Source organism: Camelus dromedarius, chromosome 14, assembly GCF_036321535.1.
Source record: "Camelus dromedarius isolate mCamDro1 chromosome 14, mCamDro1.pat, whole genome shotgun sequence".
Classification (NCBI taxonomy): domain Eukaryota; kingdom Metazoa; phylum Chordata; class Mammalia; order Artiodactyla; family Camelidae; genus Camelus; species Camelus dromedarius.
In genome coordinates, this window is record NC_087449.1 from 60,343,601 (window position 1) to 60,358,992 (window position 15,392).

The following is a 15,392-nucleotide window of genomic DNA, read 5'->3' on the forward strand; positions in this document are numbered from 1 at the left end:
GCCAAGAGCTTGCTCAGGGCTGGCGCAGGTAAGGAGTTAAGGTCAACGCCTTTGAAGCTGAGGTAAGGGACAGACTGCAGCTCTGTGAATCAGCTTTATTTTTTCTTGGGAACTTCTGGTTGGGAGTCATACAGCCCCCAGAGCACATCTGTGCCTGCCCTTGATAACAGCATATACTAAGCTCTTCATTTGTGAATTTGATGCCTTCATTGAGAACCCACCATATGCTGGTTTTCTGCTATCTTGCATTCTGAGCTTTGTCCAGGGTGGAATTTGTTCTTCAAGGCATGTAGCCCTTGTCCCACCAAAGAAGGGACATGGTGACTGTGGGGCCCTCTTCAGTGTTAGGTTAGCTGCCTGCTTCGCCAAGGAGTTGAGCTGGGCTGGAGGGGAGGGGTGTGTTGTGATAAGAGAGAGAAGCAGGGTCTCTGCCCAGTTTCCTTCACCAGGGCAGCTGAGGGGCCCTTTGTTTCATCTTGCCAGGCTGGCTCACTTTGGGGCCGGAGGGTTTGTCAGATTGGAAATTGCTTTCTTCAACTAGAACAGAGAACAGAGGAGTAAGAATGTAGAGGAGATTGAAAGTAGATGCTCCAACACGCTTTGAGTCTCCTAAGGGTTGATTCTGAAGTAAATTTTAGAACTGGTGTCTCCCTATTGCACAGATGGGACCATTGAGGCCCAGAGAATGGCAAGGCTGGCCACTGGCCACAAAATAAGGTAGGGGTACCTGAGCCAAGTGACTGGCCACTCTGGGCCAGGAAGTAGGTTTCATCAGAATCCCATAAGTCCCCTCCAAATTTGGATGGGAAGATATTGGTGCCCCCCACCTCCCCAGCCTGCTCAAGCATGGCTCCTCCCCTTTGCTCCACCCTCTGGACCCTGGTACCTCCACCCAAGACACGAAGCCCACAGCTCTGCCCCGAGACGTCACGAAGAGGGACTGAAGTTTCAACAGCTGGAAGAGGTTATGTGCCTGCAGGAGGGGTTGTTAGGAAACACTGGAGGACAGGTGCCGCCCACCCTACTCCTCCAGCTTCAGTTTCTCCCTAGCCCAGGAGCTTGATCAGAGGTGAAGGCCCTGGCCAGGCTCTGTCCCAGGGGTGCCCACTCCCCTTATTTCTGAGCCTGGGAGGGCTGGAAGGCTGGGATGGTGGGTGGAGACCAAGACCTGGGCCTGCGATGCCCAATGTGACCACCAGGGGTCACCAGAGTCCACATAAGGGACTAGTAGAAAGGACTTGTTATTCAGCATCATCTACCTGCACAGAGGGGTTGGGGCCACCCCTAGGTCCCCAACCTGCTTCTGTCCCTCCATGACCCCATGCACCAGGCTCTGTGCTTGCAGAGAGGGAGGGGATCAGCATTCAGAGCGATTAATTTGCCCAAGATCACACAGGGAGAATGTGGTGAACTTGAAACTGAAACCCACGTGTGCTTTCATCCAAAGCACTTTTAACCACTGTCTCTCTCCACCCAGAGTCTTCTGTTCCCCAGGCTCTCCCTCTTCGCTAGTCTCTGCATCATCCCAACAACCCTGGGATTGAAGGACAGAGGACAGGAACCGCTCTGCCCGTCCTGCAGATGAGGAAGCGGGCACAGGAGGAACAAAGAGCCACACAGCGTATCAAGGAAGCTGGAGCCAAGTCTCCCTCTCAGGCTGTTCTCCTCTATCCCAGAGTCCCTGTCTGCCCATAGCCCAGATTTCCCCCAGTACCTGGTGCAGGGAGGTCTCTGGGGACAGCTTCAGGGTCACTGGCTCTATGGGGCAGCCCTCAGCCAAGATGTTCTGGAGACACTGCTAGGGAAGGAGGGAGGGTTACGGGGGCCTGGACCAGCCTCCCCTTCCCAGGACTGCCCCTCTCAAACCAAGTCCCCTACAGGCAACCAGCTGGTCACTCCCTTCACAACCCAGCTCACTGACTCCCCAGCCCCTCCTGACACCCCATATGAGAACTCACCTGGTGTCCTGGAGCCCAGGAGGGTGGCTCAGCCTGGAGTGCCTGCACCAAGTGTGCCCTTTGCACGGTGCCCACCAGGATCTGAGACTCTGGACAGGTGGAGAGAGAGAGGGAGAGAGCCACATTATGAGAAAGGAACTAATGTTTACTGGGCAGCTGTGATGTGTCAAGAACTGTTCTGGGCATTCTCATGACTCTTAGGGACCTACAGCAGCCTATGGGTCAGAAACTATTATCACTCATTTTACAGAAGAGGAAACTGAGGCTCAGAGGCACAGAGAGGTTAATTGTCTTGCCCAAGGTCATTCAGCTTCTGACATGGAGGAGTGGTGGCTGAGGGCGGCTGGATAAAGCTGCCAGGGGACTGGGAGGTAACCTGCCCACCCTGAGATACCCCATATGGTGGGGCCACAAGGCAGAAGCAGGTCTGGGACACCTGCATGAAGACGTCTGTGCATCGGGACTGGGCTTTGTCCCTCATTTCCCGCACGACGTTTCACATCTGGCTCAGCCCAGTGAAGGCATAAACCTGGAAGGCCACCATGTTCTGAGTCCTACTGTGTGCTGGGGGCTTGGCAAGCCTCACTCCAGGGTATCACTGGAGTCTGCAGGTATTTGGTTTTGAGGGACAGCCTGATATTTTTGCTTCTTGTCCAGTAAACTAAAAACTTTACAACTGGACATATAAATGCTCCCCCCTTAAAAGTAAAGACAAAACACAATTAAAACTATTTCTTAAAAAAAACAACAACAACAAACAATTTCTTGGGTGAGCAGCAGGGTCCCATACACTGGGCCTTTGCTGGTTGGGAGCTCTTTGCTTCCTGTGGCCCTAAGGGTAGAAGCAGACTTTGTTCAGGAAGTGAGGCTTCTTGAGGGGTCATGCACATGCAGATATCTTCAAATGGAATATTTGGCATGTCCTAAGGGATAATGTCATAAGTGTTCCAATTTGGGTGGGGAGAAGGGCCTGGCATCTGGAATGAGAACCTCTGACAATTCCATACTCCCTATTTTCCAGATAAGGCAACTGCAGTTCATAGAGCTTAAGGGGTTTATCTACGGTTCTGCTGCTCATAAATGGCTTTATGCCTCTTGGGGTAGGTATGGGGATGACCTGTACGGTTGTGCGGGTTGCTCACTACACAAGCTACCTGCCCAAAGGCAAGTGGGGACCAAAATCCAGCTGGGCTCTGCTTGCCAAGTGTGCATCTTGTTTCATTTGCACAAAAGGGACATATGGGCTGACAGTGGCCATACATGGGCATGGCTATCTCCTCCCCTCCCCCCAGTTTATCTTTCCCGCCCATACTGTACTTGTCCTAGAGGGAAATAATGCTCTAGCTAGACCCTCCCCCAAGATTCAGCTTATATGTCTTTTAACAAGGGCCCCCATTCACTTTTCTCTAAAAAGATGTTTTTCTTATGGCAACAGGGATTGAGGGAGGTGACTCAGCTGGAGAATGCATGAAGGGGAGACTAAAGGAAGGAGCTTTCTGGGAGACCCTAGTAGTGTTTCCATCATCCTACCCCCACTCCCCAAGCACACCAGGCCTGGTTTCTAGAACCCCAAGAGCTTTTCATGGAGTGCCTTATAAGCCTCCTCTCATCTCTCATTTAAACATGTCAAGCACCCCAGGGTAGGGTGGTTATTATCTCCATTTTACCAAAGAGGAAACTAAGGCTCAGAGAGGTGATGTGACTTGCCCAAGGTCACACAGCTGCAGAGCCTGGATTCAGATTCAAGTGCCTGGCAGGTCCAATGCCCTTCTCACCCTTTCCTGGGCCTGACCCTCCCAGGTCCAAGAAGAAGGTCTAGGGAACACCTCCTCCCCACTCATGCTCCACTGCTTCCTTCTGAGCACCTGTGCTCTCCACCAGCGGGTACTCGGCTGTGTCTGTGGCGGTCACGACCTTGACCACCTCCTCCAGCGGTGTGTCCTTGGCCAGCGTGGTGATGGTACAGTTCATGAAGTGCTCCACAGTTACACGGTGAGAGCTGGGGGCAGAGGGGTGCTCCCATCAGGTCCTGGAGTGGGGGGTTATCCAGGTCCCAGGATGAGGCAGGGGTACCTGGGGGGAGCTTTGCTGGTTCTCCAGCATGGGCGGGGACTAAGAGATTCCTGGGATGAACAGCTCCTAGCACCCCAAGGTGGGGAGAGACCTGGAGACCAGCTCACCTATGGCCTGTCTCTGGATTCCCAGCCCTGGACCCCTATCTCCTAGACCAGCTCCACCTTGGTCTGTTTTATCAGAAGCTGTCTCTCTAGAGAATTTCATTTGAAGAAAAGTTCTATGACAAAAAGGGGGAAAAAAAAAGCTTTAAAGTTTAAAAGTTACTGGAGTAACCACCCCCGTTTCACAGATGAGGGAATGAGTCTGGAGAATGCTGCAGCTGTCACATGTCTAAAGCGGGCCTTAGACCAGAGGTCTCAGTGCCTCTTAGCCCCGCTTCTCTAGGAACAGAGGCTGCTTGGCCCTGCCTTGTCGAGTGAAGACCTCAAACCTCATCTCCATTCTAGTATTCTAGTCCCACCTCCAGCTCCCAACGCCCCAGCGAGGACAACAGAGCAGGAATGGGGGGAGGAGTGGGGACCTCCCAGAGCTGGTGCCGACTCTCTGACCTGAAGCAAGACATGACACCTCTCTGAACCCCACTTTCCAACACATGGGCGATGTCTGTCCTCCTGCTGTGAAGACAGACTGAGGACCCTGAGGCTTGGGAGGCCAGGACTTGCCCAAGGTCACACAGGGGGCTGGGGAGAATGAAGACTAGAGAGCAGCTGTGTGTCGGCCGCTCCCACACCCACTCATGCCCAAGGTCAGTCACTGGGGTTTGGGGGGCTCCACCCGCAGTCCGCCCTAACACCATCACCTCTGCAGCCACAACCTAAGCAGACACCACTCACTTGATCTTTCGGCCCCGGATCCACGGCAAGTACGGCAGCTTCTTGACAATGATGGTGCCATCGTACAAGGAGGGCTGGCAGCTCTGGGCGATGGCATTGGCTGCCAGCACCGCCATCAGCACAGGCAGAGCGTGCACGATCTGGCCAGTCAGCTCGAAGGCCAGCAATGCCGTGGAGATGGAGTGAGTCACAGCTCCTGAGAAAGCCGCAGCCCCTGCAGGGGGCAGGGCCAGGGAGGGACTGCTCAGGCCAGGGGACCACCTCATGCAGAGGGCCAGGCTGCTGTGGCTGTGGCCTATGGCGAGGGTGGGAATTATCTAGAGGCCATACACTGGTCACTGTTGGAAGGGCCCCTGTGCCTGGGCTTGGTGAGGGAGAGAGGAGCATCCTGTCTTAGCTTGGTGAAGTAAGGGAGAGGATGGGGGACCAGGGACAAGACAGGAGCTAGAATCATGGGGCTTAGGGGATGGGGCTCAGTGGGAGGCTAATGACCTCCCTGTGCCCTGCAGAACTACTGGCTGAGTCTCCAGGTCCAGCCCAGCCCCACCATGACTACCCAGGAACTCGGTCTACTCACCTGCCAGGGCATACCCCCCAGGCATGATGGGGTTGGTGACCCCTCCGGCCACAATGCCTTCTGGAAAGGCAAGAGAGAGGGCCTCCCCGATGAGGCGCCCGATGGCAGCTCCTGGCCACAGACTTAGGATGAGGACAGGGAACCAGGCTGAACCCGTCCCTACAGCCCTCCATCCCTGGTGACCAACCTCAGTACCATCCTGGGGAGGTGGGTGGACCAGGAGCCATGGCCCTGCCCCAATAACCCTGATCCTCTCAGACCCGCAAGACCCAGACTCACCCAAGATGAATATGGGCATGAAGTAGCCAGCGGGCATGGGGATTGTGGTGGCCAGAATCAGCATCCAGAACTGTGGGTGGAGGGAACCCAGCGGGCAGAGGTTAGAGGCAGCTGGACAGGAGTGGGCAAGGGAGAGGCCGGACATGGGAGCTTCCTGGTGAGGGGAGAAGGCCTGGGCACACACCCATCACCAGTGTCTGGTGTGAGGGAAGGAGTGGCCAGGGGAGGGAACCCCACTCTGATGAAGTGCCTACGGGGTGCCTGGTGCTGTGCCAGGGACTTTCTTTTCTTCCCTCTCAATCTTCCTTTGCTGTAGGCACAGTAACTACCCCATTTTAAAGATGAGGAAACCGAGGCTCAGAGGGCTGAAGCAACTTGCTCAAGACCACACAGTAGCAGAGGTCAGGTCACGGAGTCTGGATGAAGGCCCTGGCCCTGTGCTACATGCCGTGGGGAGGGACCCCCATCCCACTGAAGGCTGATCTTGGCTCTGTGCACACCCTTGGGGGCCCCAGGGTACCCACCTTCATCACCAGGAAGAAGGTGAGGGTCCCAAAGATGGTGAACTGTGGATGGTACCATTCGAACCACAGGTTCTGGGGGTCGGGCTCTGTGGGCCAGGGTGGGGATGAGTTCCGGGTCATCAGCGCCCATGAGTTGTTGTCAAATAGTGAGTCCAGGTGCTCCTTCATGGACAGCTGGAGCCGGGGGCAGGTCGGGGCTCTGCGTGAGGGCTGGGCCGCAGTCCCCTGCCACCTCCTCACTGCCCAATCCTGCCTCCAGTCCTCCCCTGCCCCTCCCAGAGCTGCAGCCGCCTCATCTGGAAAGTGTCACACGGGCATGTCCTTATAGGTGTGGTGGGGCTGAGGGAGATGACAGGCACAGAGTGGACAACGCTGGGCATTCCCTCCTCTGGTCCCCCCCAGTTCAGCACCCCTTACCCGAGAAGCCATGAAGCGGCCCACGCCCGGCGGGTAGGTGATGGAGGCGAGAACCCAGGCCGCCAGCGCTGAATACAGAGGCTTGCTGTTGGGGGTGGGGCAGTCAGCTCCAGTGCCGGCCCTCCTCTCCCCCCCAACCCCATGGAGGGCAAAATCGGGCAAGAGCAGGTCCCACTATCCCAGGGGCTGACACTGAGGCAGGAACGGGAGGAGAGGGGACAGGAGCAGGGGACATGGGGGGTTTGGCCCACACCACTCCGGAAACAAGGGGGCAGGGCTGAGAGGAGAGTGTGGATCAGAGGAGGGCTGCCCAGCCAGGCAGGTGGGGCCAGGGCAGGGCTGGCCAGGGCACGGCGGGGCTGGCTCTGAAATGCCGATGTCAAGGGGCAGACAAGGTTGGGAGGAAAGGGGGCTCAGTAAGTGGTCCAGGGCTTGGTAGGGGGTTCAGTGAAGGGGTGGGAGGTTAGTGAAGGAGGACTCAGGAGGGGTAGGGGTCAAATGTTGGGGTTGGTAGCCCAGTAAGCTGGGAGAGCAGCAACTGAGGGGACCTGGGCAGGGGTGTTAGTGAGGGGAAGGGGGCTCCAGAAATGGGGTGTGGGCTAGGGAAGTTGGGGGACTCAGTAGGAGGATGGGGGTGCAGTCAAGGGGTGGGGCTCTCTCTGTACATAAGGTAGTCGCAGGCTCAGGAGGCTGAGAGTCTGGGATGGCCTCCCTGAAAGGTCCCCCAGCCCCTGTCAGAGCCCACCTGGTGGCCAGCAGCTTGGAGAAGACCTGGTTGGTCTTGACAAAGCCAAGAAACATCCGCTGACAGAAGAGGTAAGCACAGCTCAGGATGCCACAGATGGCCCTGCAGGGAGGAGAGGGGGAGGGGAGTCCAGAGCCCGTCTTCAGAACCGAGGGCAGCAGTTCAGGCTGGGGGAGGCCCCCAGATGGGCTCTCGGGGGGCCCATGGAACCCACTCACCCCAGCGCCACAAAAAAGAAAATCTCTGGCAGGTCGAAGGGGACATCCACCCGGAAATTGGTCTTGTAGAGCGAGGTGATGGTCTCTGGGAAAGGAAGGGAGTGGGGATCAGGGAGCACACTTCTACCCTAGTCAAACCCGAGGCTCAGAATCACCAGGAAGGGATGGCGGGAGTGCCAGGTCTGCTCCGGAACCCCCTTCTCTGGACATTTTAGACTCCACCACCTGGGCTCTTCCTCTCTGACTGGCTTCGTCCCTTCTCGCCTCTGGGCCCCCATCCTCCATGCCAAATACAGCTCAGCTCCCTTCTAGACTCCTAGAAGGAGTCGGGGAAGGAAGAGGAAGAAGAGGGGAGACAAGAGAAGACATGGGAGGAGGAAGAGGAAGGAAAAGGGAAGAAAGAGGGGAGGCAGGGTCGGGGTCAGGAGGTCCAGTGGGGAGTCACCCTGCTCGCTGTTGAAGACAGCCAGGAGGCGGAACATGAAGGCCCCGCAGGTGGCAGCGAAGAAGCCCCTCCAGTAATCCCAGACGGAGAAGTGGGAAGACATGACCTCGATGCTGAACAGGATGCCTGGGGGCGACGCTGAGCTTAGACAGACATCCCCCAACGCCCATCCCAGCCCCTGGCCTCTCCCGTCCTGCTCTCCCACAGCCCCATCTCTTTGGTCCTGAGCTGAAGTGAGGGGAGGGCAGGGCGGGAGCCCCCTGCCCAGTGAACACACCTGTACCTGCTCCTCTCGGCCATCTCAACCCTGACCACAGCCTGTGGGATGGGGACGATTACAACCTCCATTTCACAGATGAGGAAATGAGGCTGAGAGCTGAAGTCACCAACCCAGGGTCACACAGGGGAGCTGGGTTTCTAACCCAAGTCTGTCTGATGTAACAGTGAAGCTTCTCGACCTTCAGCCCCATCCCCACCCTGGGCTGGCTGTGCCCTCCCAGTAAGACTGAAGTTAAGAACTGAGACTGGATTAGCCCACAACCTCCCTCCGGGTACCTGTGCTGTACAGAGGACCGAGCTGGTCAGCCTGACCACGCCAGGGGACCAGGGGACCAGGGGACCGGAGGGATGTGTGGGAGTGGTGGTGGTGGGGTCATGGGGGAGGCTCTCACCGCTGAAGGGCGCTGCGAACACCGTGGCCACGCCCACCGTCGCTGCAGCCACCAGCATTTCGTTCTGCTTGTTCTTGTTCTGGGGGGATCCCAGAGTCCCAGGCTCAGAGTCAGCCCTCGCCCTCCCCTCCCTTCCCTCCCATTCCCCCAGTGGTGCGGGGAGGGGCCTGAGCCCCTTACCTCTGACTCCCCTTTGGCTTTGGTGCGCAGGCGGCCCAGGTAGGCAGCGATCATCACAGACAGGTGCACGAAGGGGCCCTGCCAGAGGAGGAATGGGCACAGGGCACAGGGCTCACCTCGTGGGGGCTGCAGGGGCCCTTGCTCCTCCCCCTCCTTCCCTTGGGACCCAGGGTTGAGGGGCAGAGGGAGACTCATCCAGAGGCAGCAGTGGCTTCCCCACCTGTACCTGAAACCGTACCTGTACCTGTGCCTGTACCCTTATCCTCCATTCTCCTGGCTCTTGTCACACTCTGAGGACCTGGCCTGCCTCCTCCCCAAGACTGAGCTCCCCAGTGCAGGCACTGGCCTGAGTCCCCACTGACCCAGCTTCAGTGGGGTGATGGGGAAACAGCAGAGGGGGCAGGAGGGTGGGGTGGGGTGGGGTGGGGTACTCTGATGCCCAAACATACCACTTTGCCCAGGAAGAGGGTGCTGCCAGTGGCCAGGGTGCACGTGAGACCCACCACCTTGGCCCCAAAGTTCTTGATATCCAGGTAGTCCTCCAAGACCACACCCGACAAGATTGTCTTCAGCTCCGGAATTCCAGATCCTTGGCAGGGGATGGACGGGCAGGGGACAAGAGGAGGGACAATCTCTAGATTAGCCCTTAACACTTTATCCTGCACCGTGTTTCACATCATGATCTTGTCAGGTCTCCTAAATCCTGTGAGTTAGGATCTGCAAACTCATTTCGCAGATGAGGGTCAGAGAGGGGATGTGAACTGTTCACGTTCTTCCAGCTGCACCTGGCAGACAGCTATGACAGGGTGGGGGAACCCAGGAGAGAATCTTGGGCCACCTGGATGAATCTCAGGCCCCTCAGCTCCCCTCTGCTGGCCTGGGGCTGGAGGCAGAGCTGAAAGTTCCCCTTCTGAGCTCCTCCCTAGGGAACCAAGGCACCAGCCCAGAGGAGCACTCAGAGAGGCAGCTGAGCCCCCAGGGACCCAAGAGTCAATGTCTGGCCTTCTCACTGTGTGACCTCAGGCAAGTGACACGACTCCTCTGAGCCTGGCTTCTTTGGCTGTGAAACAGGGTTACTGCTTCCTGCTTCTCCACATCAGGAGCCCCACAGGGTAGGGAAAGGGTTTGGCCAGTGGGCACCGCAAGGCAAGGCACACCGGCAAACGGAGTGATAACGGGGCTTACCTCCTGAGAAGGGCGTGATGCTCTGGGAGAAACCCGAGGAGAAGGAGACCAGGGCCACGGGGTACATCGTCCAGGAGAGATACCGGAGTAGGTGGCTGTCCCCAATCTCCCGGTACAGCCACTTGTGCGCTGGGGACAGCCGGGAGTCAGGGAGCGGTCCATGGGCTCTGCAGCCCTCGGGAGCCCACTTGCTCGCCAGGAAACGGAGGTTCAGAGAGGGGTAGCTCAGGGCAGCCAGGGAATGGCATATTCCCAAGAGGAGGCTTGGGAATGGATCCACCCATAGCCTGGTGTTGCCGCTCCCTAGCTGAGTGACCTTGCACAAGCGACTCAACCTCTCTGAGCCTCTGTTTCCCTGTCTGTCAAATGGGCTAGTGATGGTACTTCCCTAACAGGGTCATTGTGAGAAAGCACCTCAAAGGATGTCTGGTGCACAGCGGGTCCTCACGATGACTTCCTGAGTGAGTCTCCCAGAGAAGGTATGTTAGACCCTTCCTGCCCCACATCCCCTCTTCCAGGGAGGCCTCAGGGTGGAGAGAGCCTGCTGAAGCAGGGGGAAAGGATGTTCTATGCCTGGGGGACATAGTGCCCTCCCCCAGAGGTACTGAGCTGAGAGCAAGGAGGGAGGAGAAGGAGCCGGGGCGGCAGGAAGCAGTGGGCACTGAGCTCAGAGGATAAAGGGCCCTTGGGAACATTTTCTCCCTCTCACTCATTGTGCAGTTGAGGAAACTGAGGCCCACAGAGGGGCAGGAGCCTGCCCAGGGTCACACAGCAAGTCAAGAGCAAAGCCAGGACCAGATCCAGGCCTCCTCCCCCCAACCCCCGCTGCACCCGACGGCCCATCTGGCATCCTGAGAGCGTGCTTGGAAGTCCGGGTCCAGAGCAGGCGTGCATGCCCGGGATGGGTTACCTCGGACCACACGCCCGACGGCAAAACTCATGGCGTAGCTGATCAGGGCCATGAGCACCCCGAGGGTTGTCAGGAAGTACCAGTCCTCACCCACGCGGAACAGCTTCTCCTTCAGCCACTCCAGGCCATCTGCGGCAGGGGCACTGAGTCACAGCCCTGAGCCGGGTGGGGGCAGCGCCTTCCCCGGAGGCCTGCTTAGGCTCCAGGCAGAGAGGGTGGGGGCTGTGTGGGGCTAGGGCAGGCATTCGAGTCCAGAGAAACAGGGGTGGGGCTGTGCCCCATGTGAGGGCAGCAGGATTTGCGGCAAGTGAAGGCAGCACAGCGGATGCCAGGCCTATTGGCCCCACCAGGAGGGAGCCTTTGAGCCTCCCTCCCTCCCCAGCCCTGCCCTTACTGCAGTTCCTATGGAAGAATGGCCAAGGGGGCAGGGTGTGGAGGGGGTGCTGGGAGCTACACTTTCTCCAGTACCCCTGCGGGGTCTGTAGCTTAGAGAACGGGAGAGTATACAGAGACTGCTGTGCCGTCCCAGGACCTGGGGGGGAGTCCTGGTGTCAGGCCAGAGAGCACCCGCTGGGCCCCTAGCAAGTCCCCTGGCACCGTAATCAAGCCTAGGGGCTGCCTTCCCAAAAGGCAGAGGGCAGACATCTATCCCGTCTGAGCCATAGACAGGCAGACAGGTCCCCTCCCTCTCTGCTATCCAGGAGACTCTGGGCAAGTGGAAGGGGGAGGGCAGCTCTTGGGCTCCAAGGTGGGTGGGGAGGGAGGCCTGGGTAGGGTGACGGCCCAAGGGGTCTTCGACAGGGAGAGGAAGGGACCCTAAGTCTCACCTTGGATGCCTCGGCGGATGCGGGGACACGGGCCCCATAACTCCTGAAGAGTCACAGGGTTCCCCGAAGAGCCCTCACGAAGCCCTACCAGCTCCTCCATCAGGTCCCTAAGGGAGTGGACAGGCAGGTGGATCCTTGGTGAGCTGCTCCAACACCCGCTGGGCCCTTCCAAAATCTACTTCCTGGATAGAAAGGAAAGGTGGCATTTTCAGGAGGGATCAGAAGTCTGGTGTGTCCTCATTCCTGAGGGGGTGTCACTGAGAGTGCTAATGTTCTGGGTCAGGGTGTGGGGTTCCTAGTGTCCCCTCCATGTTCAGCAGCAGACTGATCAAGGAAGGACCCCAGGCTCAGAGCCCCCTTCCCCCTCCTGTGGCCACTGCTCCTACCCTCCCAGGAAGCTTGGCTGCTTCCACTGCTCAGAGCAGTCTCTGCCCAGGGGAGTCACTGTCTCCCTGTGGGGTCCCTATGGACCGCTCTGACTCCCCATGCCCATCCCGGACCCCCCTCTCCCTCAGATCAGGCCACAGAATCAGGAAAACCCCAGCACCAGAAGGAGAGCCTGTGAGGCAAAGGAGATGCTGGCTCCCTGCCCCCCAGCCTCCTGGTCCTGTCCTGCCTGCCCTGCCCTGGCCCAGGCAGGTTCCATCCAAGTCCCTGCCCCAGCTTTGCACCCGGCGGCCCCTCACCTCCGTCAGTCCGCTCTGCTGTGGCCCCAGCCAGCCCTCCTCTGACAGAGACTCCTTTGCTCGCAGCTCAGGTGCACCTGGACAGGTGTGTGTTCCACCAATCAACATCCTGGCCCCCCCTCCTCTGCGCCCCGCCGGGGTTTACCCTGGCCATTAAGAATGTCCTTGACAAACCAACTGGAACTGCCCCAGCCAGCTGAGCGGTACAGGTCAGAGCAGCCAAGAGGGATCGGGGGCAGGGGCTCCCCCGACCCACCAGAGCCACACAGAGGCAGGTGGTACCCAACTGAGCTGCAGGCCGGGGTACACAGGCCCTGGGAGGGGGAAGCTCATGACACAGCAGGATGGTGAGGGGTCACCTGCAGGGGCTGAAGGTCAGGGCCCCAGATTCTCAGAGCTGGGCATGGGAGGGGTTTAAAATAGCAGAGAAGGGAGAGGGGGAAACCAATGGAATGGGAGGAAGGACTCATAGACGAGGAGCACTGCCATAACCACACCCTTGTTACATGCCAGGCACTGTGCTCAATCATCCTCCAGATCGGTGCGTGCTCATGGGAACCCAACGAGGCAGGCAGTATTAGCCCATTTTAAAGAAACAGAGTCTCAGAGAGGTGAAACTGCTTGCCCAAGGTCACAGAGGCCGAGGGACAAAGCTGAGATTTCCACCCAGGCTTGCCTGGTTCCAAAGCTTGCACCCTACTCCAAGTTCCTGCCTCAATGACCTGCCTTGCTCAGAGGTGGAGAGGAGGCGGACAAGCTTGAGCAGGGGCAGGGAATTGCTGGGGCTGCCGAGGAACTTGGACTAGATCCTCATGTCCAGACCCTCCAATCTCAGAAAATTGCCTCTCAAATCACAGCACCCAAGAGGCAGTGGCATTGCTTGGGGCTTCTGGGTAAATGCCACAGACTTGTCCCACCTCAACAGAGGGTAGGAATGTGCACATAACACCTGGTACCCTGTTCATCCTCCCTGCCCCTTTCTGGATCGGAGACAGCAGCACCATTTTGCAGATGATACATGGAGGATCAGAGAGGTGCAGTTGCTCAGCTAAGGTCACACAGCAAAGGCTGAACCCAGACCTAGACTCTGTGGCTCTTCCTCTGCCCGGAGCTCCTCCAGCAACTATGGCTTAATCATTCAGGGCCAAGGTTTGGGCACAAGCAGAGGATTTGTATCTGATGTCACTTTTAGAAGATTTCGGTAAGAGATCTGGGACAACCCCCTCCCTCGACTTCCAGAAAAAGCCCCGCTTCTGAAAATCACTGTGGCCCTTCAATGACTTGTTAAAATCCTGAGACCCTGAGCCATCCTCTGCCTCTAGATGTCAGGCCATGTCAATCCAAACTAGGAGCATGTGGGAAAAAAAAAAAGATATAAACAAAACCCAAACAAAATAGGAGCATGTGTGTGTTGTGAGAGGTGGGGGCTTGCTGCTGTGCATGGACCTGGGCCCACTGTTGCCTTGGCTACACCAAGCTGTGTACAGTAACAGGATAACCGACCATCCTGTTGACATCCCAAACCCCAATCTCTGGTCTCGGGCAGCTGGCTATAATTCACAGCCGGCACTGGCCAGCCACTCAGCACCGCATGTCCACACCCTCACCCCCCAGCACTGGGAGCACCCGGAAATTGGGAAGAGGGCAGCATAGGGACCCGGTGCTGGTGGCAAGTCCCTGCCAAAGCCGTTTCCCCCACCTGCCAGCCCCCAACTTCTCCCTCTTCTGCATCAAGCAGTGAAGGGTGAGAGCAGTGATACCTGCTGAGTGATGAGTGGTTCCTAGCACCAGCCTGTGGGCTGGCTGAGAAGAGGGTCTGATGGGAGCAGATTCCTGGTCCTTTCCCAAGACCCCAAGTCAGAATCTTGGGGTACATGGGAAAAGTGTGTGTTTGTTAAAAGTTCCTTCAAGTGACTGGGATGCCCCTAGGTCTGAGGTTCAAGGCATTGGGTCATCTCTGAAGCACCTTCTGCCCAGGGATCTGAAGGGAGAGACATGCACAGAGACAGGGGAATGGCCTTGATGACCTTTCAGGGTCCCTCTTGGCCACTGAAGCCAGTGGATGCAGTGCATGTGTGGGTGACGCCTCAGGGATGGAGAGAAGGGGGGGCAGGGATGGTGGGCGGGGGTGGGTAATGAGATCTGACGTCCAGGAGCAGTGACTCAGGCTCTCAGTACCATGACAGTGTGTCTGCATTTAGCCACTGGCTCCTGTTTCCCTGGCGGGTGGCAGGCTTCTGGGCCCCCCACCCCCCACCCCCACCTTCTTTCCGTCTCTCCTCAGTGCTGGTAACTTCCTGGCAGTCCTACTAGAACCCCCTCGGTCAGGATGTGTGACACAAGCCACGCAGGAATATCCACTGGAGAGACAGGCCCCTCTTGCTCCAGCCACCACCCTGGCCCCAGTTTATGGACCAGTGATCACCTCTGCAAATGGAGCCCCCCAAGTATGAAGTTCTGTGGGAGCCAGAGGAAAGGGAAACAGTCCCCACCTTCAGAAGACCCCAATCTAATGGGGAGACAGGCGAACCTCTGCCCCAGGGGAGCTGCCACTCTGACGGGAGAGAGGACACAGCAGAGGACACAGGAAGACCATGTCACACTCTGGGGGTGGGGGGCAAAGACAGTCAGTACAGCAGGCATCTGGGCAGGATGCCTTGCGTGGGCTGCAGCCATCAGAGAAGCCTCCATGGTGGAGGAGGAACCAGAGCTGATCTGGTTAGGAAGGGCAGGGTCTGGAGAGGAGAGCAGAGGCCCACACTGCAACCTGGGCAGCAGGGGGCCCGCGAGCCTCTCAGAACAGCCTTGCCCTGCTTCACCTCCTGGTCCTGCAGGATGTCAGTCCTGGCTCTGCTGAGCCG

At 57.9% G+C, this 15,392-nt stretch overlaps 1 protein-coding gene across 3 annotated transcripts; it reads right to left on the reverse strand.

Annotated features, from left to right (window-relative positions):
• Positions 1 to 81: 81 nt before the first annotated feature.
• On the reverse strand, positions 82 to 12,614 carry LOC105107070 (chloride channel protein ClC-Ka). 3 transcript variants are annotated; one of them, XM_031464138.2, is made up of 20 exons: positions 12,532 to 12,614; positions 11,846 to 12,027; positions 11,019 to 11,147; positions 10,109 to 10,237; positions 9,373 to 9,512; positions 8,924 to 9,001; positions 8,744 to 8,822; positions 8,073 to 8,198; positions 7,628 to 7,712; positions 7,410 to 7,511; positions 6,665 to 6,749; positions 6,248 to 6,421; positions 5,724 to 5,793; positions 5,445 to 5,555; positions 4,868 to 5,081; positions 3,824 to 3,957; positions 1,959 to 2,047; positions 1,715 to 1,795; positions 887 to 973; positions 82 to 537 (listed from the first exon to the last, which is right to left on the reverse strand). In XM_031464138.2, the coding sequence occupies exons 2-20, from the start codon at positions 11,943 to 11,945 to the stop codon at positions 490 to 492; spliced, it is 2,061 nt and encodes a 686-aa protein (XP_031319998.2). In that variant the 5' UTR covers positions 11,946 to 12,027; positions 12,532 to 12,614; the 3' UTR covers positions 82 to 489. The 3 variants fall into 3 exon arrangements, with proteins under 3 accessions (XP_031319998.2, XP_010999193.2, XP_064350097.1); XM_011000891.3 differs by having other exon boundaries at positions 1,715 to 1,798; XM_064494027.1 differs by having other exon boundaries at positions 1,715 to 1,798; positions 11,846 to 11,952; positions 12,532 to 12,606.
• Between the last annotated feature and the right edge of the window lie 2,778 nt (positions 12,615 to 15,392).

What these genes read in the sequence shown, in the direction of transcription:
- LOC105107070 (XM_011000891.3), bottom strand. Translation starts at nt 11,945, where the DNA reads ATGGAGGAGCTGGTAGGGCTTCGTGAGGGCTCTTCGGGGAACCCTGTG. An exon ending in CGTCGGGCGTGTGGTCCGAG is followed by an intron (nt 10,238 to 11,018) that starts GTAACCCATCCC and finishes GGCTGTCCCCAG; the next exon opens with CGCACAAGTGGCTGTACCGG. An exon ending in TTCTTTTTTGTGGCGCTGGG is followed by an intron (nt 7,512 to 7,627) that starts GTGAGTGGGTTC and finishes TCCTCCCTGCAG; the next exon opens with GGCCATCTGTGGCATCCTGA.